This window comes from Tamandua tetradactyla, chromosome 23 (genome assembly GCF_023851605.1).
Source record: "Tamandua tetradactyla isolate mTamTet1 chromosome 23, mTamTet1.pri, whole genome shotgun sequence".
Lineage (NCBI taxonomy): Eukaryota > Metazoa > Chordata > Mammalia > Pilosa > Myrmecophagidae > Tamandua > Tamandua tetradactyla.
Window position 1 is genome coordinate 25,029,409 of NC_135349.1, and position 21,412 is coordinate 25,050,820.

General features: G+C 48.8%; 1 protein-coding gene and 1 long non-coding RNA gene across 10 annotated transcripts; one reads left to right on the top strand and one right to left on the bottom strand.

The window, feature by feature from the left end:
- Positions 1 to 113: 113 nt before the first annotated feature.
- LOC143667316 (uncharacterized) lies at positions 114 to 18,322 on the bottom strand. Of its 4 annotated transcripts, none has more exons than XR_013167987.1 (4): positions 17,189 to 18,322; positions 16,031 to 16,197; positions 15,797 to 15,901; positions 114 to 161 (listed from the first exon to the last, which is right to left on the bottom strand). It is a non-coding gene; the product is annotated as an uncharacterized LOC143667316 (long non-coding RNA). The 4 variants fall into 4 exon arrangements; XR_013167985.1 differs by lacking the exon at positions 114 to 161 and adding an exon at positions 11,438 to 11,882; XR_013167986.1 differs by lacking the exon at positions 114 to 161 and having other exon boundaries at positions 15,422 to 15,901; positions 17,724 to 18,322.
- Positions 10,838 to 19,420, top strand: SH2B1 (SH2B adaptor protein 1). Of its 6 annotated transcripts, none has more exons than XM_077141405.1 (10): positions 11,159 to 11,266; positions 13,253 to 14,280; positions 14,583 to 14,684; positions 14,950 to 15,041; positions 15,147 to 15,322; positions 16,981 to 17,184; positions 17,395 to 17,606; positions 17,744 to 17,915; positions 18,361 to 18,460; positions 18,640 to 18,788. In XM_077141405.1, exons 2-10 carry the CDS (start codon positions 13,342 to 13,344, stop codon positions 18,656 to 18,658), a joined length of 2,016 nt encoding a protein of 671 aa, XP_076997520.1. In that variant the 5' UTR covers positions 11,159 to 11,266; positions 13,253 to 13,341; the 3' UTR covers positions 18,659 to 18,788. The 6 variants fall into 6 exon arrangements, with proteins under 6 accessions (XP_076997517.1, XP_076997522.1, XP_076997520.1 ...); XM_077141404.1 differs by having other exon boundaries at positions 17,744 to 17,968; positions 18,640 to 18,753; XM_077141402.1 differs by lacking the exons at positions 11,159 to 11,266; positions 18,361 to 18,460 and adding an exon at positions 10,838 to 11,089 and having other exon boundaries at positions 18,640 to 19,420.
- Positions 19,421 to 21,412: the final 1,992 nt, after the last annotated feature.

Consider the following 21,412-nt stretch of genomic DNA (forward strand, 5'->3'; position numbering starts at 1 on the left):
CCTGGAGTCCGACTTGCTGCGCGCGGCTCGCGGGAGGCCGGGCGGCCTCCATGCCGCAGGTGGAGGTAGGGCCAGGCCCGGGGCGCCTTTTGGGCGTGGGATCAAGTGTAAGCCCTCTGTCCGCTAAACCTTATCCGTTAGATGGAAATAACAGTATCCACCTGAGAGGAAATGAGACGGGCCGAGATCAGGGACGGAATCCTCTGTTCTCCTGGTCGAATAGTCCCTGCCCCACAAATAGCTGCCCCCTGGCTCACAACTTCCTGGACTCTTTACTGCCCGACTTTACAGGTCACAGTCCCCAAGACATTCCTGTAAACCATCAGCAGCCCAGGGAGAAACTCTCCGATCGTCGCCCCGCCACCACCACTACCGCCACCTCCCGACTCCCGCCTCAATTTTATAAATGAGGGTGAAGGACCAACCTAGGGGGGCGTTTAACGGCAGACTGAATCTTGTTCTAGGCTTTATCCCCATCACCTAACGCGGGGCGGGGCATGCAATGAGTGCTCAATAAATGCGTTGACTGAATGAATGAGTAATAACTTTTAACTTTCACATCCATCGTTTCATCGCAGCTTCCCAACATTACTCCAAGACAATAATAGCAGCTACTTAAACCCGATTAAGTTTCTGAAACTCACTAGATCCTGTGACTATGTTGACTGGCTTCCTTACCTGGAGATTATGATTCAGAGGGACTGGGCACTATCAGGGAAACTATATTTATAACACACACACCCTCCCTTTATTAAGCACAGAGGAGTTTCGACAACTATGAACTACAGCTTTTTAGGTATCAGGTGTTGTGCAGATGCTTCGTATTGGTACACAATTACTGCTTCCAGTGCTACCCTGTATAGTAGGATCTGTTCTTTCTCCCATTTTACAGGTGAGAAAACTGAGGATCAGGGAGGTTAAGGAACCTAATGCAGCAAAACTCCAAAACATAGCACTAAACCAATGTACAGTACTATCACAGAACTATAATTTTATGGATGGTTCAGATAAACCAAGAGACCAGCCAACACCGCTTTCCTCCTGGTCCTCCAAACTATCACCTTTTCTTAGAAAGGGCTGGTACAGTGTAAAACTGTTTTCTTTGTTCCTACCCTTTACCTCTGTCACTCTACTCTTGGAAATTATCCTAAGATTTTTGTGATCACTAGTGGGTTATGAATTTTTTGGGGGGTGGTATGTGAACTAATGGATTCTCTTTTAATGGTGTTTGTGTGTGTGTATTGTTTTAAAAAAAAGGAAAAACCTGGCACAAGTAAATGCTGAGTTTCAAAAGATCAGTCAATTTAAAAAGTATTCGGTAAATAATATTATGGGTGGCAAAAATTTTTGAAGGGGGTGCCTTTGAATGAAGTTTCAGAAGCACAGGGCTAAGAGTCCAAAGGAAGAAAAAAATATTATAGAGCTGTTAACTACAACATCTTTTATAACAGTGAATGGATCAGTCGGAAATCTTAATTTACAGGTAACAGAATTTATATTGGCTGGTTTAAGCAGAAGAGGGATTTGTTAAAGAGTACTGGGCAAGTGATTAAATAAATAAATAAATAAATAAATAAATAAATGAATAAATAAAAAGTTCTGGGCAGGGATGGGGAGGGCTGGATAAATAGCTGCTGAACTGACCTGAAAAGAAAACTGCTGCTGCTACCACTGTCTCCAGATACTAAATGCCAGGACTTAGACTTGTCTGCTACTGCTCGCGGCACTGAAACCACTTCTGCATCAAGAAAGTGACCTCCCTCCACCCTGCCCCAAAGCCAGACAGATTCAAAGTCTCACGTGGATGTGCCTGATTGTGGAAGCCTTGATCATGTAAGTGTTCTTGTATCAGAGGAGGCTGAGAGAGATATTGTCAACTTTGATGTTGGGGAAGCAGGACTGATAGGGAATTTCCCTAGAGGTATAAGAAAGTCTCTTCAAAAGAGACTTTCCACAGAAAGTTAAACATAGAATTACTATATGACCTGACAATTTCACTCCTAGGATATACCCCCAAAAAACTGAAAGCAGGAACTCAGACAAATACTCTTATATCTGTGTTCTTAGCAGCATTAATCACAACAACAAAAAGGCAGAAACAACACAGGTGTCCATCAACAAATAAATGGTTAAACATAATGTGGTCTATCCATACCATGGAATATTATTTAGCCAGAAAAAAGGAATGAAGTTCTGATATATGCTATAATATGGATGAACCCTGAAAATATTATGCTAAGTGAAATAAGCCAGGCACAGAAGGACAAAAAAGTGTATGATTCCACTTACATGAAATATATAAAGAAAAAAAGTAGATTAGGGGTTACCAGCGGCTAGAGGGAGGAATGAACGCGGGATTACTGCTTAATGGGTATAGGGTTTCTGCTTGGGGTGATGGAAAAGTTTTGGTAATGGATGCTGGTAATGGTAGCACAACATTGTAAATGTTATTAGTGCCACTGACTTGTATACCTGAAAATGATTAAAAAGGCAAATTTTATATATATATATATATATATATATATATATAGTACCACAATTAAAGAAAAAGAAAGATGCCCAGCCATGCCTGTGACAAATACAATGAAAGAGTAGAATGATCACAAATGTCCAGTATGTAGATATGGTAGCATTAATTGTGACATATCCGCTAGATGGAGCAGGCTCAGAGTTGCAGAGATGGAGCCAGGTACCTGTAAAAATGCTTGTGAACAACATAAAATGAACCAGGGAGGAACGGCTCCATGGATGGGAGAAGGCAGGGGATAAAGAGATTAGGACAAAGGAAGTTGAAAACAATTGTGATTTCGGCAGGCTGTGAATCTCCTTGGAGGAGGAGAGAGATTTTCTCTTTTAAACATTTTTGTTTTTGTCATTACAGTTAAAGAAAGAAGGGTTCTTTGTACAGAATCTTTAACTCTTAAAAAAGGTGCTCTTGAAATCAAAGGGCTTCTGGGTTCCTCCACCCCCGCAGCAGGCCATTCATTCTGCTCTATGGCAGACATTTTAGCTCCAAATTAGCAGCAATTTTCTCATCTCCCTGCAGGCAGGGCCCTGATTTTGTTCATCAAAACAAAAGGCCTGGTCTGGCCTGGTCTGGCTGCCCTTTTCCCAGCTCCAGGAATAAATCCTGACAGGTCTAATACAATTCCGCTGGTCCTGGAATCCCCTGGTCCTTGCCAGGGCATTTGTTTAGGGTTGAGTATATGACTCCTCTGGGGCCAATAATTGGTAAGAGGAGATCTGTTTGAGGAAACTTCCAGAAAAGAATTCCTCACTTTAAAGAAGGAAACACTGGAAGCGATGGACCTCTTTCTGACTCCACATGTGGCTGGTTCTGGCAGGGAGCGGGAAACACTGTAGCCTTCTTGCTCCCAGTTGGATGACAAGGCCAGAACCCAGAGGAGGCCAAAGCATAGAGGATCCTAGAAGGCTGGATTCCTTGTGGTAGGAGATGATGACTGTCTTTATGGTTTAAGCCAGAATGCTTCAGAGTTGTCTGTTATTTGTAGCCCATTACAGCCTGACAGACACTCTTACAGCAGTTGGTACACTGAGACATATGTCCTGGTTTTGCTTGTTTGGGAATACGTTGTGACTTGAGCAGGGTGGGGGCTGGGCTTCACAAATCTCTCCTCCCCTGTACCTGGCTAAACAGTTGAACTGTTAGTGAGCTTTCTCAGCTGAAGGGTGCTGCCACTGTGGTGCTCACCATTTACAGTGTCCAAAATAGTACTCTTTTTTCTCTCCCACCCCCTCATCCCTTACATATGTCAATAAACAGAACCACCATTTCCCTTGCCCTGTTCACCTAGCCCATTATCCAGCCCTGCTGGTTCTCCAGAATATACCCCAAATGTGGCCACTCCTCAAGTAGGCCCTGGGGGTCTACTTGGTGGCATTGTTGGTCCAGGTTACCTCAAGAGCTTTCTGGTGGGTCTCCCAGCTATTATTCCTATTCCTAATACCTGTCAAATCCATCATCCACACAGTAGCCAGATCAAGCTTTTAAAAATATGCATCAGCAAAAAATTCTCACAGAGATAATCTTACCCTCAAAACAATCTTTTGAATTATGTGTTCTTCTTAACTTTATTTTACAGTGAGTTTAAGTGACTTGTCCTGGGGCCCAGACCTAGTTTAATTTTTCTGTCACTAAATCATGCACCATCACACTATTGATTATTCTGAGCTTGTGGCAACCCAAAACTTTATCCTACTTGTCTCAGTGTTTAACCATGTCATCCACATTTTATATTTGTGCGGTCATTGGAGTTCAGTAATGTATATATTTTTCTTTCAAAAAGCATTAAAAATTTTCTAGTAAGCAGCTACAATTCTGCTTGGAGTTTGGTTTACTTTAATAAATAAAACATATGGTCCCTGAAAAAATAATTTATCAGAAATTAATATTCCCTTATTAACTCCTGTGGCACTTAGAATAACATCCAAACTTCTACTTTAAATGGACAATTGCATGGTAGTTTAATTATATCCCAATAAAACTATTTTTTTAAAAAAAATCATCTCTTTGGCCCACAAGGCCTGCCTGATCTGGCCCCCTGCCTACTCTTTGACTCTCTTGTGATATGACTTTCCTCTCCCTTGCTCTCTCCCAGCCACACTGCCTTCCTTCCCTGCAAATGTCCTGCAGTTGTTCCTATCTTGGGGTCTTTGCAGATGTTTTTCCCTGTCCCTGTAACATTCTTCACTGCAGCTTTCTTCATGGTTTATTCCCTGTCATCATTCGGGTCCCACCTCAGATGTCACCTCCTCTAGCTAAAGCAGCCCCTAAGTCACCTTACCAATTATCCTCTTCAAGTTTCTTATCTCAGTTTACTTGTTTATTTGTTTCTCTCTCACCAGCTCATGACAGTCAAAGCTTATTATTATTATTTTTTTTACTCTAAGAATAGTACCTAACACTTAGGTGAGCAATAAGCATTGGTTTAAGGAATTGTTTCTTGAATGGATTATTTAGGTTGAGGATGTATTATAGGTTTATGAAGTTTCCTGTTTTCAGTGGAAAGCAAATTTTGGGTTCACATTCATTTTCCAAATAAAAGGTGAGTAGCTGTAACTTTTTGGGCTTCTGCTTATTATCTATAAGATGGGGGCAGAGTGAAGAAGTTGAACTGTATGATGTCTAAGATTTCTTGGGAATGAGAACTGGGCTGGCCCAGCAACACAGTGGCAAATCGAGGACTAGGACCCAGAGCTTTGTCCTTGATGTCTCTTAGCAAACCCTCATTGGAAACTCATCCTTCACTCCTCTCTTGCTCACCAGCCAGCCTTGCAATGCCTCCTCATTCTGGACATCCCCTTTGAATGCCAACTCCACTGCTCTGATCTGGTCAGACTGGCATCAGCCCTCTCTTGGACTGCTACACCAACTGCCTCTGCCTCTAGGCCTAAACTCCATTCTCTAAAAGCAGTGCTAAGAGACTGAGACCAAGTTCAGGTAGGATTGTTTGAGCCATCTGCATCCTGGTCCCAGATGCCCTTCCAAACTGCAATCTGAGCTCTGATCACACTTGTCATCAGATGTGACTGGGGAGGTCCCAGTTGGAAATACTTAACAAATGTTACACAAAAGCTACTAAGTGAAAAGCACTCGAGAGATGGCATAGGTGGGTCCGCCTAAAGGAGGCCACACTTCGGAGCCTGAAAATGGAGGAAGGCTAAACTGCCCATCTTGGCAGAAGGGAAAGGAAGGATGTGTGTAGGCTCAGAGGCAAGCCCGAGTGAAGCAGAAGTATTTTCGTTCTCTCAGAAAGTCCTAATTGAACAGGGTATGATTTAGTGGGGCAGGAAGTCCAGGCCAAAGCACCAAGGCTGAATTTGATGTCCCAGAAATGAAGATGAAATAGGAGAAATCCCCATCTCTTAGGGATGAAGGAGAGTCAAGATGACTCCCCAAAAGATCGCATGAGCAACCACGCCACCCTGGGTCAGAGACCCTGGTTTTTCTTCAAAGAGCCACCTTCTGCCATGTTCAGCCCATGGAGTTTGACTGGAGCTAAGCTCAGCCCATCTCTGATGATGGAACCACGATTTAGAGATTATCAGTCAGCATAACTCATCCCTCATGGTCACAAGTGATTGGCCCAGGGATTGTCAGTGGGTGACCCAAGCCAAGGTTATAAGACTCAATCCTGTTTCATTCTGCTAGAGTTGTTAAAACTTGGTGCAATTTAAGTGTGGACCTTGTCTTGCTTGAGAATGAAGACAGTCCAGAGAAAAGTAATGTTAAGAGACCTAGACCAAGTTCAATTGGTATTGTATGAGCCTCCAATGCTAGCCATGCTTGGAATCATTCAACTTCTGACTTTCCAATTTAGTGAACCAATACCATCCTCCTCTTTTCATGTTTAAACTAGCTTAAATTGGGGTTTCTGTTGCTTGTAGCTGAAAGCATTCTGAGTATTAAAACCTCTTTTCCCAAGGAAGAGATATGTCTCCCCTTCATAGTGGTACCCTGGCTTAGCATTGGCCCTGGATCCCATCCCTTCATACAGTCCCTGGAACTTTGCTCCATTAATTATCTCTTAACGCTCAATTCTATTCCACTATTCCATGTCTTTGTGCCAGTACAACCTTCTCTATGTGCCAGTACAACCTTTAACTATGCCTTTGTAGTAAGTTATACAATAAGAAAATGTGAGCCCGCCCAAGTTTGTTCTTCTTCACTATTGATTTGGCTATGCCAGGCCCCTTGCAATTCCATATGATCAGTTCTTCCAGTTCTGCAAAAAAGGCTGCTGGATTTGTGGATTGCTTTGGGTAGGTAGTATTGACATCTCAATAATACTGAGTCTTACTATCCATGAACACGCGATATCTTGCCATTTAATTAGGTCTTCTTTAATTTCTTTCAGTATTGTGTTATAGTTTTCCATTTACAAGTCCTTCATCTCCTTGTTTAAATTTATTCCTAGATGTTTTCTTCTTTAGGGTCTACGGTAAATGGAATTTTTTTTTAATTGTTTATTTCAGAATATTCTTTGCTGGCATATAGAAACACAACTAATTTTTTGTGTGTGCCTTGATCTTGTAACTTGTCCATTCACTATCAGTCTCTCTACTGGCTCCTTTCCCCCACAGACTTCCAACATAAACAGGTATCCCTGAAGATATAAACAAACAAGCAAACCTTCCCACCCTCTCACAGTACAACCCTCCATTCTCTCCTTCCTTTCTCTTTTCAGCTGAACTGTTATGGGACAGCTCTCTATATTTCTTCTCCCATTTCTTTACCTCCCATTCACACCTCCATTCAATCCTCTGTCACCTGGCTTCTGTTACTACTACTGCCCTAAAATTACGCTCACCCTGTGTGATGGTGAAAACCTTGTGTCTGATGCTCCTTTTATCTACCTTGTCAACAGATGAGTAGAACATATGGAATAAAAATAAATAATAGGGGAACAAATGTAAAAATAAATTCAGTTTGAAATGCTAGTGATCAATGAAAGGGAGGGGTAAGGGGTGTGGTATGTATGAATTTTTTTTCTGTTGTCTTTTTATTTCTTTTTCTGAATTGATGCAAATGTTCTAAGAAATGATCATGATGAATATGCAACTATGTGATGATATTATGAATTACTTATTATATATGTAGAACAGAATGATCAAAATAAGAATGTTTGCGTGTGTTTGGTGTTTTTGTGGTATTTAAAAAAAATTTTAAATTATAAAAAATATTACGCTCACCAAGGTCACCCAGAAATCTCTTAGTCATCGCTGCTGCCTATAGGAGACAATGGCAGTGCACAAAACCAGATCCCTTTGGATGCCTTTAAATCATTTGTACGTTATGTTTGCCCAGCCTCCCCCTGCTCTTTGGTGTGGGGTTTCACTTCCTACAGTTAAAACTTTCAGAATTTTTTTCCCTGAGGAATGCTTTCAGGCCACTCTAGGTTCTACTTTGATAGAAGTGCCTGAGAATTGAAATATCTCAGGGGCAGCCCTTAGCCAATGACTGAGGGTTGCTGGGAGTAAGAAAGTCTCAGCTCCCTTTATTTTCAGACAAATCTGAGGCATAACTTATATCTGGGGCACTCCTGCAGGATTAGGCTGAATACTCTGACATCATTCCCTTGTTTGGCTTCCTCTCTTTGCCTGTCCTGCTTCTGTCACTCCATTACTGGTTTCTACTGGTAGCACTTCTTTTTTTAATTTTTAATTTTATTTATTTATTATTTTTTTAAATAAAAAAAAATAAATGCAAACATTCCTATTTTGATCATTCCATTCTACATATATAATCAGTAATTCACAATATCATCACATAGTTGCATATCATCATCATGATCATTTGTTTGAACATTTGCATCAATTCAGAAAAAAGAAATAAAATGAAAACAGAAAAAAAAATGTATACATACCGTACCCCTTACCCCTTCCTTTCATTGATCACTAGCATTTCAAACTAAATTTATTTTAGCATTTGTTTCCCCTAGTATTTATTTTTATTCCATATGTTCTACTCTTCTGTTGACAAGGTGAATGAAAGGAGCATCAGACACAAGGTTTTCACAATCACACAGTCGCATTTGTGAAAGCTATATCATTATACAATCATCATCAAGAAACATGGCTCCTGGACACAGCTCTACATTTTCAGGCAGTTCCCTCCAGCCTCTCCATTATATCTTGAATAACAAGGTGATATCTACTTAATGTATAAGAATAACCTCCAGGATAACCTCTCGACTCTGTTTGGAATCTCTCAGCCATTGACACTTTGTCTCATTTCACTCTTCCCCCTTTTGGTCAAGAAGGTTTTCTCAATCCCTTGATGCTGAGTCTCAGCTCATTCTAGGATTTCTGTCCCACGATGCCAGGAAGGTCCACACCCCTGGGAGTCATGTCCCATGTAGACAGGAGGAGGGTAGTGAGTTTGCTTGTTGTGTTGGCTGGAGAGGCAGGCCACATCTGAGCAACAAAAGAGGCTCTCTTGGGGGTGACTCTTAGGCCTAATTTTAAGTAGGCTTGACCTATCCTTCGTGGGGTTAAGTTTCATATGAACAAACCCCAAGACTGGGGGCTCAGCCTATACCTTTGGCTGTCCACACTGCTTGTAAGAATATCAAGAATTCAACTTGGGGAAGTTGAGTTTTTCCCTGTTCTCACCATTCCCCGAAGGGGACTTTTCAAATACTTTTCTCTCACTAATCAAATCATTCTGGGATTCATCTGGACATCACTCTGGACAAACCAACAAAATTTCATGTCCTGGTAGCACTTTCTTAAATCAGTTACATGCAAATCCTCATCTCAGGGTCTGCTTCTGGGATACTTGATCCAAGATATCATCTCAGCCACTTTCTACTCCTCTTTGACTATTTTTGTTCCCCAGGTCCTGGGCCCGCTTCTCCTCTCTATGTATATATAACTTGGACAGTCTCACTCATATCCATGGCATCAAACACTACCCAGATCTGATCACCACCAAACTGCTTTGTGCAGATTAAACAGTAGATCCATCTCTGGTGGATAGCCCCACCTGGTTGTCCATGGACACCTCCTGCACTATCTCATACAATAGCCACCAGCCACATGGGTATTTAACTTTAAAATTTTCTGTTCCTCAGTCACACTAGCCACATTTAACATCTTAAATAGTCACATGTGGCTAGTGGCTACCATATGGCACAGCGCCAATATATAACATTTCAGAAGTTTCATAGGACATCTTAGATTTGACACTTCCAAACTCATCATCACCGGCCCCTTCCCTTTGTGTAGTCCTCATCTGTGCCTCTCTCCCCCAGACAATGATGGGCCAACTACAGAAAAAAGCATGTATCCATTGGCATCTTCCTCTGAAGTGGGAAGAGGGGTGGACAAAGGTGATGATGAAGAACTTAAAGGTCACCTGGGAGTTGCTATTAGTTTGAACAGAGCAGAAGTAGAGCTGAGGGGGTACTCATTCTGGCTAGACCAGAATTTGCTCTTCCATATTGATGTTTTTTTCCCAACCCCACCCAGAGAGCCTCAGCCTTGAACAAAAACATTCTTGTGTGACTCAGGGCATGTACCCATCTCCATCTCTTGGGTCTGCTTGCCTCTGCGTTCCAGGATGGGCACTTGATCCAAGCCAATCAACCACAGTCAGGTTTGAAAATTTTATTTCAATCTCAGACGACATGCTTCTTTCTCTAGAGTTGCAAAGCTATTAGAACTTGAGCTTGGAACTAGAGAAAGACATCTTATACTAAGAGAGAAGAGCCTGCCTGAAAATGAAGCCAAATGCATGGGGAAAGCAGAGCCCTGTTCTCTGCAGATATCTATGAAATACAGACTTCTCACATCTTTTGAGCCCTGTATTCAGCTGTTCTAGAAGCCTAATACACTCTGGACTTTTGAATTACCTGCTCCAATAAAGTCCTTAATCGTTTAGAGTCAGTTGGAGCTAGGTCACTGAGAGATCCGACAGGGAGAGGATCTCATGATGCTCATGATTTCAATTATCTTCTATACCTTTATATTCTCAGTTTCCCTCTCTGGCCTTAATGTCTCTCTTGAGCTTCAGATTCCATGTTTGCCTGTCGCCCACAGTCCTATGAGCAAGTCCAAAACTGACCTCATACTATATCTGACCCCCATCTTTATTTCCTGTCTTAAAGATGGAACCTCCTGGACCACCTGTCCCTTTCCTCAGAGAAACCAAGGTCGCAAGTTCAGGCTCCGCCTCCTCGCAGGGCCTCGCCAAGGTCACCCGCGTCTTTCCTCGCCCCACTCCTTGAGGGCAGTCTCCGCGTCCCCCTCAGCAACAGGGCTGGGCGCTCTAGGCTGCAACGGGCCCTTCAGAAAGCATGGTCGTCTCGCTGGTTTCCGGCAGCCGAGGCTACTCTAGCCTTCCACAGGGTTTCGGGGTTCTAGTCTGGAAAGTGGCGTCTCTATGGTGGACTTCATTCCTTTGTCCCGAATCTCCTCCGGGAGGGCGCTCTAGTGTGAGCCAGCCCCTTCCCATCGCTGCTTCCGCGGCCCCTTTGAGGTGCAAGTGGAGAAGTCACAGAAGCCCTTCAGGAGTCTCACGCTCCTTAGCTCCTTCAGGTCTGCACTGAGCCAAAGGATGACGGAAGTGAGTGTGAAGGTGCCCTTCCCTCTCGCCGCTCTTCTCTATGATTGCTTCCTTCGGTGACGGGAAAAGGGGTCCCGGCGCCTGCGCAGAACCGGGCTGGGAGCTGGTCGCGGAGAGGGGGGTGGGGAGCGGGAGCTGCCGCCGCCGCCGGAGCTAACCGCGGGGACCGAGATGCAGGTGGGACCGGAACCGGAACCCCCCTCTTCAAGTACCTCTTCTCTCACCGCGACCCGGCCCCGGCCCCGGAGCCTGAGAGGAGTTGGGGTGGGGGTGGGCGTGGGGGCCCCGGGCCAGGAGGTGTGCGCTCGGGCCCGGAGTGGGTGCAGAAGACAGGGCTGGTCCCGAGGAGCCCGCGGCCCCGGGGAATGGGAGGGCGGGGGGTGGCCAGGGGGCAGCGTCGGGTCGGAGTGGATTGCCCCCCGCGCCCGGAGGGTCCCAGCCAAGAGTGGAGCCTGCACCTTCCACCACCCGCTCTTCGGGAAATAGCAGAACTGAGCCAGGAGGCAGGTGCACCGGGAAAATGGGTTCTGAATCCTACTTAGCAGAAGAGAAACTGAGTCACCAGCTCAGGAGCTGCAGGGTTAGCGGGCCTGAAGGGGGCAGGGTCTGCCTGTGGTGCAGAGGGATGGTTGGGCCGGTGTGCGCTGAGGTGGCCTCTAGCCGGAGGTTGGTCGCTGCTGTGTCTGCACCTCTTGGCTCAGTTCCCCTGTGCTCCATGACTCCTGCATCTGCTGGCCTCTTCTCGTTGGTTTGGAGTTGTCCCTGTGGCTAGGGCCAGCTGAGTGTATAGATCCTAGACCAAGGGGACAGTGGAGGGGTGACGGTAGTGCAGCTAGGCTGTGGGTCTGAGCACAAGACTAAGGGTCTCTGTGGGGAGACTTTCCTAAGCCGCCTTCGCCTCCTGCTGTCATCTTCCAGTGTAGTTTTGAGGAGGAACTCTAACAAAAGAGCAATGGGTTTTAATTCCACACCCAGCTCTGCCACTTTCTAATTGTAAGAACTTGGGAAGACCTTTCTTTTCTCTAATTTTCTTTTTAGAAAATTGGAGTCATAATACAATAATGGCAGCCTTGTATTGTGTGCTTAACTTTGTTTCAAGCACTAACATAATCCATTTTATTCTCCCAGTGATTCTAGGAGGTTGGGACCATTAGTTCTGTTTTACAGATATGAAAACTGAGATTCAGAACACATAATTTGTTCATTAATACAGCTAATAGGGATTTGATCCCAGCTGGGATTTGATCCCAGGTCTGACTCCAGAACCCATGGCCCCACCATGCTAACCAGTCTTTAGGGCACACTCCCCAGTGAGAGAGTAGGAGATGAAAAGTCAAAGGACCCTCATATCCCTCTTATGTGTTATTTACTTTTTGGGCAGCAGAGACTTGCCCTAGCCTGACCCAACCCACAGCTTCCCTCCCCTGGTGCTGTTGCCTCTGGGTCCCAAACTGAAGCCATTCTGGCCTCTTGTACCCAGTGCTTGGGCCCTGAGTTCTAGGATTGGCTTTCAAGGCAGTTGCTGTTTCAGTCCATTGTCCTGCTGTCCTCTCTAATGAGTAACCTTCCCTCCTTAGAGCTGGAGGGTCTCTAAGCTCCATAAGCCCAGATCCCTTTGGTCCTCTGAGAGTTGAAACAGTGAGGGACTATAGCTGAGGCTGGTTCAGTCAGTCCCTGGGGACAGGGACTATGCTGTGGGAAAAACAGTAGACCTGAAGTTCTGAAACTTTTCTGAGCTTCAGTTTCCTCATCTATTATAGAGATTATTAAAGCCTCTCACAGGGAAAGGTAAGATAACCGTATGGAAGACTCTAGAACAGCATATGGGAAGCATGTAATAAATATTGAAGGATCCGTTTTAGAGAAGGGAGGTGATTTGGAATAGATTCCTTTTTGGAGGAAGGTGCTCCCCAGCCTCCATAACTCGTGGATCCAAAGCCAAGGAAAGTGAGTTGAGGAGGCAGCAGGATGGGTGCAGGCTAGACACTGGAGAACTGGTTTACCGGGGTATGTGGGGTATGAGGATCTGGAAAAGGGAAAGGAGGCAGTTTTGGTTTTCTTCACCAGTTTCTCATAGGAGGGAGTCTCTGGCTTGGGGTGGGACTCGCCCTGGTCCCTCCTCAGCAGTGACTCCATGTATGTACCTCTCTCTTCCTTCTGCAGCTGCTGCCGCTCACCCCGTGTCTTCTGGTCGCTTTCCTCTTTGCTGCCCCTCCCCACAGGCTCCCCCTCTCCACCTCCTGGGGGCCATCATGAATGGTACCCCATCCCCAGAGGATGGAGGCTCCCTATCCCCTACCCCCTTGCCACCACCACCTCCCCCAAGTTGGCGGGAGTTCTGTGAGTCCCATGCCCGGGCTGCCGCCCTGGATTTTGCCCGCCGGTTCCGCCTTTACCTGGCCTCCCACCCCCAATATGCGGGGCCAGGGGCTGAGGCTGCCTTCTCCCGCCGTTTTGCTGAGCTCTTCCTGCAGCACTTTGAAGCTGAGGTGGCCCGGGCCTCTGGCTCCCTCTCGCCACCCATCCTGGCTCCCCTGAGTCCTGGAGCGGAGATCCCACCACATGACCTGTCCCTTGAGAGCTGCAGGGTGGGTGGGCCCCTGGCTGTGCTGGGCCCTTCTCGATCATCTGAGGACCTGGCCGGCCCCCTCCCTTCCTCAGTCTCTTCCTCTTCGACAACCTCCTCAAAGCCGAAGCTAAAGAAACGCTTCTCCCTCCGTTCAGTGGGTCGCTCCGTCCGCGGTTCGGTCCGTGGCATCCTACAGTGGCGGGGGACTGTTGACCCTCCCTCCCCAGCTGGGCCCCTGGAGACCTCATCAGGCCCCCCAGTCTTGGGAGGAAACAGCAACTCCAACTCCTCTGGTGGGGCTGGGACCATTGGTAGGGGACTGGTTGGTGACGGAACATCCCCTGGGGAAAGATGGACTCACCGTTTCGAGAGGTTGAGACTAAGTCGGGGAGGGGGGACGTTGAAGGATGGAACAGGGATGGTCCAGAGGGAAGAGCTGCTGAGTTTCATGGGGGCTGAAGAAGCAGCCCCTGACCCAGCTGGAGTGGGCCGGGGAGGAGGGGCAGCCGGGCCTACCTCAGGGGGAGGAGGGCAACCTCAGTGGCAGAAGTGTCGCTTACTGCTTCGGAGTGAAGGAGAAGGAGGAGGAGGAAGTCGCCTGGAGTTCTTTGTACCACCCAAGGTGAGGCCTGGAGTGGGGGTAGGTGACTGGGAGCAAATGATAGAGTAGCCCCAGAGGTAACTCAGCCCTGTAGATAGGCTGTGGTAGTTTACCAGCCCCCACACACATAGATTCACTTATGTTTGTTTTTAAAGCTAGCTCCTGGTTCTGGGTTTAGTAGCTGTAGGCAGGAAAGAGAAAGTAGTGCAGTTACCTTTTATCTAACTCCCTTAGGGTATAGAAGGAACAGTGAAACTTTGAGGGGAAGGGAAAGATGGTCTCTGCACACCCAGGATCTAGATCTTGTTCTCTCCCTAATTTAGGCTTCTCGGCCCCGACTCAGCATTCCCTGCTCTGCTATAACAGACGTCCGAACGACCACAGCCCTGGAGATGCCTGACCGGGAGAACACATTCGTGGTTAAGGTAGGAGCTCTGAGCTCTCTTGGAGCGCTGGTGTTGAGAAGAGAGCCCTTAGTACCTTTTAGCAAGGGACATTGGTGAAAGGAGGTGCCTGTGAGTCAAGTGCCTTGAGAGTATGTCCTGGGGGTTGCCTCTTTTCTGGAAGGAGAGTAGAGTTTGAGGAAGTTCTTGTTCTCATTAGAAGTAGATTAAGGCCTCAAGACCTGGAAATGACCTCTGGGCTTCCCTCAACCCCTGCCCTGGCTGCGACGCTTCTTTGTCCCCGTAGGTGGAAGGCCCCTCGGAATATATCCTGGAGACAGCTGATGCTCTACATGTGAAGGCCTGGGTGTCTGACATCCAAGAATGCCTGAGCCCAGGGTGAGGGGCCTGACTTCTATCATTGGGGGGGGGGGGGGAGTGGGGAGCCTCGTGCCTTTCTTCTGGTGACTGTCTTCCTGGCACTGTTTTCCCCTATCTCTGCAGACCCTGCCCCACTACCAGTCCCCGCCCCATGACCCTCCCTCTGGCCCCTGCGACCTCATTCCTTGCAAGGGAGAACACAGACAGCCTGGAGCTGCCCTGCCTGAATCACTCAGAGAGTCTGCCCAGCCAGGATCTGCCGCTGGGACCCAGCGAGAGCAATGACCGCCTATCGCAGGGTAAGGGCAGAGTTTTAGAGAGCAGAGAACCTCCCGACTTGCCAGGCAGGATGCCCTTGCTGTCAGGCCCCTGGCCCTCTTGCCATACTCCACTGTGTTCCCCCATTCCTGTTTCCAGCAACCGCCCACCCCACCCCCACACAAATGCCAAGCATTGCCGATCCCTTGGTTTGCCTTTTGGAACTGTCATCATCACTACCCTACAGAGGCCACAAGCAAACTCCGGTCCAACTTTCTACTACCAGCCTTGTCACCAATTCCACAGTCTCCTGCAGGCTACCACTCTGGCTGGAGAGAACTTTCCCTTCTCCTGGCCTCTAGAACACATTGTAGACATCTCTGTTTTGTTCTCACTCTATCTCTTTCTATGTCGGTGAGGCCAAATTTTCTTTTGATTCTCTCTGTACTTCACGGCCTGAGCAAATACACACACATACCTTCTCCACATATATAGACACACAAAGACGTGCCTACCTGACCCCGGCTCATCTTTCCAGACTTAGCTTCCACTATGCTCTTTTCTCCTGATGCACCCATCCCTCTGCTCTGGGCTCAGCTTCATAGTGTCTAGCAGATAAGCTGTATTCAGTGAAAGAAAAAGGAATCATAGTTTTAGTACTAGAAAGGATCTCACAGGTTATCAGATCCAGCCCCTTTACTCTCAGGTAGCTAAGACCCAGTGAGGGAAAATGGCTTTTCTGAGGTCACCTGAGAGTCCCTGAGAAAGACAGGACCACCACACCAGCTCCTGCATCCGACCCTCTTCTTTCTGCACTCCACCGTGATGCCTGTGTTCCGACTACATTTGTGACCTTCATGTAGGCTCAACAGATGCTCAGGGAGGTCCATGCACAGACCTGGCTTTGCATGAGGTCCTGGAGCAGAATGGGGGAGTAAGGGTTGCCTGAGACAAGGCCCTTGCCTTCCGTGGGCTCATAGTCTGGCTGGATTGATAAGACATCATGCCCTATCAAAAGCAGGTCCCTAAAAGGAAAGCCTCCCTTAGTGTCTTCTGAGTGGCACAGGCAGGAGGCTTCTTGGGAGTAAAGAGGAAGAGAATGGGGGAGGGTAGAATAGACAGGGAATACTAAGAGGAGGTGAGGGACGGAGATACGGCTTGAAGGGAGGCAAACAGGACAGAGACCTGAGGTGGGGGTGCCCTGAATATTTGTAAAAAGCAAGTGGTCTAATTGGGCTGAAGGGCAGGATATACAAAAACAAGTTAAGATGATGATATAGGTGGCTGGATGAGGGGGGATTAATAGAAGGGTTTCTAATGCCTCTTAGAGTTGGGCACTTTCTCCTGCAGGCAAAAATCAGGACTCTTTTTTTAATGTTAAAACATTTGAGGGCTCCTACCTCCCACCTTTGCAAAAACAACTGATATTTCAGTTGTTGGTTTGGAAAACAGAGGCACATTTGGATTTTGGGACCTCCTTGCAGTAACTGCAGTCTTTCAGGAGTGTACAGTGCATCTTAGGAGCTGTTGGTAAACTGTCAGCTGTCACTGCCTGAAGAGGTATCTGGCCTTTTAGCCAGCTCATTCCACTCAGTCTACACAGGGTAGACTGGCTGGTGGAGAAATGGGCCCAGGCAGAGCAGTCTGCCAGGGAGTAGCTTCTTGAGTTCTCAACTTTGCCCTCCTTTTTTTCTTCCAGGGGCATATGGGGGCCTCTCAGACCGTCCCTCCGCATCCATCTCCCCCAGTTCCACTTCTATTGCTGCCTCCCATTTTGACTCAATGGAACTACTTCCCCCAGAGTTACCCCCCCGTATCCCCATTGAAGAGGGACCCCCAGCAGGGGCAGTGCATTCCCTCTCAGCCCCCTACCCTCCTCTGGACACTCCGGAAACAGCCACAGGTACCAGAGGTGTGAGTGGACGTCTGCCTCCAGGCCCAGTTGTCTCTCTTTCTGAAACTTCTCTCTTGGGATCCTGAGGGATCTGATCCAGGGGGAGGGAAAGGTCACATGGTGGGAGGAGGTACCTCGACTGGGAAGTAAGCTTTTTTCTCCCAGGATGGGGGAAGCTTCCCTGACATTCTGGTTTCCCTCCCTTTTTCCTTTCTGAAGGGTCATTCCTGTTCCAGGGGGAGTTAGAGGGAGGTGAAGGGGACCAGCCCCTCTCAGGATATCCTTGGTTCCATGGGATGCTCTCTCGACTCAAGGCTGCCCAGTTAGTGCTGGCAGGAGGTACAGGCTCCCACGGCGTTTTCCTGGTACGTCAGAGTGAGACAAGGCGGGGCGAATACGTCCTCACTTTCAACTTCCAGGGCAAGGCCAAGGTGGGTGACTGAGGAAAAGGCCCAGTTCCCTCCAGATAGCTTGGGATGGAGCGGGGAGGGGCACCACTGCCCAGGGAAGGATTCTAGAATCAGCAGGGGCCCAGGTTCCTGCTTCACCTTGCTCGTCCTGCCCTCAGCACCTGCGTTTGTCGCTGAATGAGGAGGGTCAGTGCCGGGTCCAGCACCTGTGGTTCCAGTCTATTTTCGATATGCTCGAGCATTTCCGGGTGCATCCCATCCCTCTGGAGTCTGGAGGCTCCAGTGACGTTGTCCTTGTCAGCTATGTCGTGTCCTCCCAGCGGCAGCAGGGTGAGCAGAGCAGGTCTGCAGGGGAGGAGGTGCCCGTGCACCCAGGAAGTGAGGTGTGTGTGCCAGAAAGCTGGGGCGGGGGGCTGTGTGGAGGGGAGAGCAGGGCAGAGCAGCTCCTGTGCCTTGGGGTTTGGAAAGGATACTGACAGAACATAGGAAGGCTGAGGGCTCCTTGCTGGAGCCGGGGAGGGAGCCAAGAGTTGATCGGTGCATTCCCATTCCATCGGGCTCCTCTGTTCCATCGTCTGTCCATCCCCCTGATCCATCCTCCCAGCCTTGTCTTTGCCCTTTGTCACAACCCTGCCTTGGGCCTGCCCTTCTTGGGAATGTTCAGTCTGACCCCCCACCCTCCTCCCTTGATGTCTGATTCCCTGTCTGATCTCTCCCTTTTCCTTGCCCCAACGTCCCATCTGTCCCCACGTTACCCCTCCCCCCCCCCCGCCAGGCCGGGAGCAGGCTGGGAGCCATGCAGGGGTGTGCGAGGGAGATCGATGCTACCCCGATGCCTCCTCCACCCTCATGCCCTTCGGAGCGAGTGACTGTGTGTAAGTGTGGTCCTCTTCTCACCGCCGCCATGATCCATCCTTCATGGACGGGGGGGTTGCTCAGGAGATGGGTGTGGGGGGAGATAGCATATGGCTCCTGGGGGGTGAGTGAAGGGGAAGCCACTGAAAGAGCTTGCCTCCCTCCACAATCAGTCTGTCTCCTTACCATTCCTCTTCAGAATCGAACACCTCCCGTGACACACCCCAGCCCCCTGAACCCCCTTCGTGGACAGATCCCCCACATCCTGGGGCAGAAGAGGCGTCGGGGGCGCCAGAAGTGGCGGCAGCAACAGCCACAGCAGCCAAAGAGAGGCAAGAGAAAGAGAAAGCGGGCAGTGGAAGGGGCCAGGAAGAGCTGGTCCCCATGGTTGAGCTGGTCCCCGTGGTTGAATTGGAAGAGACCATAGCACCAGGCATAGAGGCCCTGGGAGGCACTGGATCTGGTGGGGACCCCGGGGTGACCTCTATAGTGCAGCTTCAACAGTTACCACTAGCGGGCAGTGGAGAAGAAGCAGGCCATCCCAGAGCCATTAATAATCAGTACTCCTTCGTGTGAGACCCCTGCCCTACCCTCTCTCCACTCTTCCTGTTCCCCAGCCCTTAGTTCACAAGTTAGGGGCTGGATTAGGACATCAGGGAGAGGTAGGACCCCTCCCTACATGCTTCCTGACCCTTGTCTGCCAAGGGTGCCCATGTTGGTACTAGAAGAGGTTCAAGAGCTCTGTTAACTCCCCAGTCCATACACTACACATGCCCCTTCCCCTGGGCTGGGGATTTGGGCTCCATTACCTCCCTGAGGGGCTCTTGTGGCCAGCCCCACCCCTGGGGGCCATTTCCCCATTAACCACCCCAAGCCCAAAGGAAGGCAGAGGGGGAAGGGCTGTCAGTTATATTAAGGTGGTTGTTGTTGTTGTTTTAAACAAAATGGTGAAGCATAAATAAATAAAAGGGTTTATCTCAGTTCCATCCTCTTGGCTGTGGCCAGTGTTTGTGGGGGGAACTGGGACAGGTGGGTCAGGAAGGCAGCTCGCTCGGTAATGAGAGCTCCAGAGCTGGGCAGCCAGAGCTGGGTTCAAGTCAGTCCCTTCACTCTCTGGGCCTGTGCTTTGGGGCCCATGGCTCCTGTGTGAGCTGTCCTGCTTGTCGAGCCATAAGTACAGGGCTGCTCTGGGGCCCCAGCCAAGTACCATTGATGTGAGAGGACAGCAAGCAGCAGGATGATCCCTTACTGCTGAGAATCTGAGATGAAGGCTTCCTACCCTATGGGGAAGGCAAGCAGAGAAAGAAGGGCCATTGTAGTTATGTCAGAAGAGAAGCAATGACTAGCTTTAGAGGGACCAGGGCTGGCTGACTGCCCCCCCCTCAAAGCCAAGCTGGGGACCAGGAGGATGGGTGGCAGAACCGGCTCCCCCTCCTGGCCTGGCCTCTCCTGCAGTGTGACCTAGGTTACACAACCCCTCCAGGCCTCAATGTCCTCATTGTAAAACAGCTTTAACCAAGTCAGAGCTACCGACATGATTTGTTTGGCCTGGATAACATTTCTGTCTTGAGTTTCATAATAAAGATGAGATTACTGGTTTATCCTGAAAATCAGAAGATCCAGCCCATGGGGTCCATTTCCACATCTACCCCTTCTCCACCCACCCACTGCACGTGGCCTCCTGACCTTCCCCTATGCCATGCCCTTCACTCCCTGTGACTGCCTCACCACCATTAAACATGAGGTCTGCTCTTTTTATTGTTATCCTAAACTGTAGTTGTGTCCCCCTCCAAAAGAGGGCGCTCCTGGACTTCCCAGGTGCCAATAGGGAGGGGCCACATTCTGCAGAACCCTGCCTATCTTGCTGCTGCGCGCGCACACACACACCTGTAGCTCTGACTTTTACCTTTGTGCACCTCGCTTTTCTTCCCAGGCAGAGTGGAGCCTCCACTCTCTCTTGCCCCTCAGCCTCTGCCCCCACCTCCAGGAGGCCCGACCCACGCTCGTGACCTTGCTATTCTGGGCCTCATGGCCTGTTGGAAGATGGACAGGAGACAGCTGGACTCACGGGCTGCCCAGGCTGGGGGCTAGCTGGGGGAGACTGCTAGCTATCCCTATATTGTCTAACCCCAGGGGTCCCCCAAACTTTGACCTCAAGCATTTGGAGGTAGGATTGGCCTTGAAAAGGGGGAGATGGTTTGGGGAGCTGGGTTCTCACAGTGATGGCGATTGATAGCCATGGTGCCCGGGTAAACAGGACCTGATCCTCTCCTAATCTAGAGGCAACTGGTGCTCCCAACCCCTCCACCCCCAACTCTGCCAGCCTTTAGGGACTTGTCTTCCAAAGACAGAGTGGGGGAAGGGTGTGGGGACACCCCCAGAGATTTGCTTGTCTTGGCTAGAGGCCTAAAACCATTTCCCTCTATGCCTTTTTTTTTTCTTTGAGATGGTTAAACTGTGTTTCAGAATTGGTCGGGGACTGGCCCAGAGTCTAGGCTCCATCTCCCTGTCCTCAGAACTAGGGCCTCCCCCACTCTCCCAGCCTCAGCACATAGCTAGGAGAGGAAGAACGCCTTTCAACTCTGGCTGTGTTTGGCTTGGAGACCCCACAGGGCAGGAATCCAAGAAAGCACCCAGTGTTCCACCATCCTCCATCCCAGTTCACACCCCCACCCCCTTCTGACGTTGATCCTTTTGCAGCTCTTGACTGGTGGCTTTCCCTCTCTGGCTCCCGTATTCCACTCTGGGAAGCTGGGGGAGGTGACAGTGGTTAACCTTAGAGGGCCCTGCTGGCAGGGATGCCCTGTAAAGCCTGCCTCCTTTCCTCCATCTCAAGCTCTTAACTCCCTTGAAGCTGCCATTCTCCGACTCTCCTGTTTTAAGACCCTTTTCCATGTTTAGGCATCTCCCTTCTTTAAGACAGTCCCCTGTCACACCTCCAGGTGGTGATGGGGAGAGGCTTGGCAGATGTT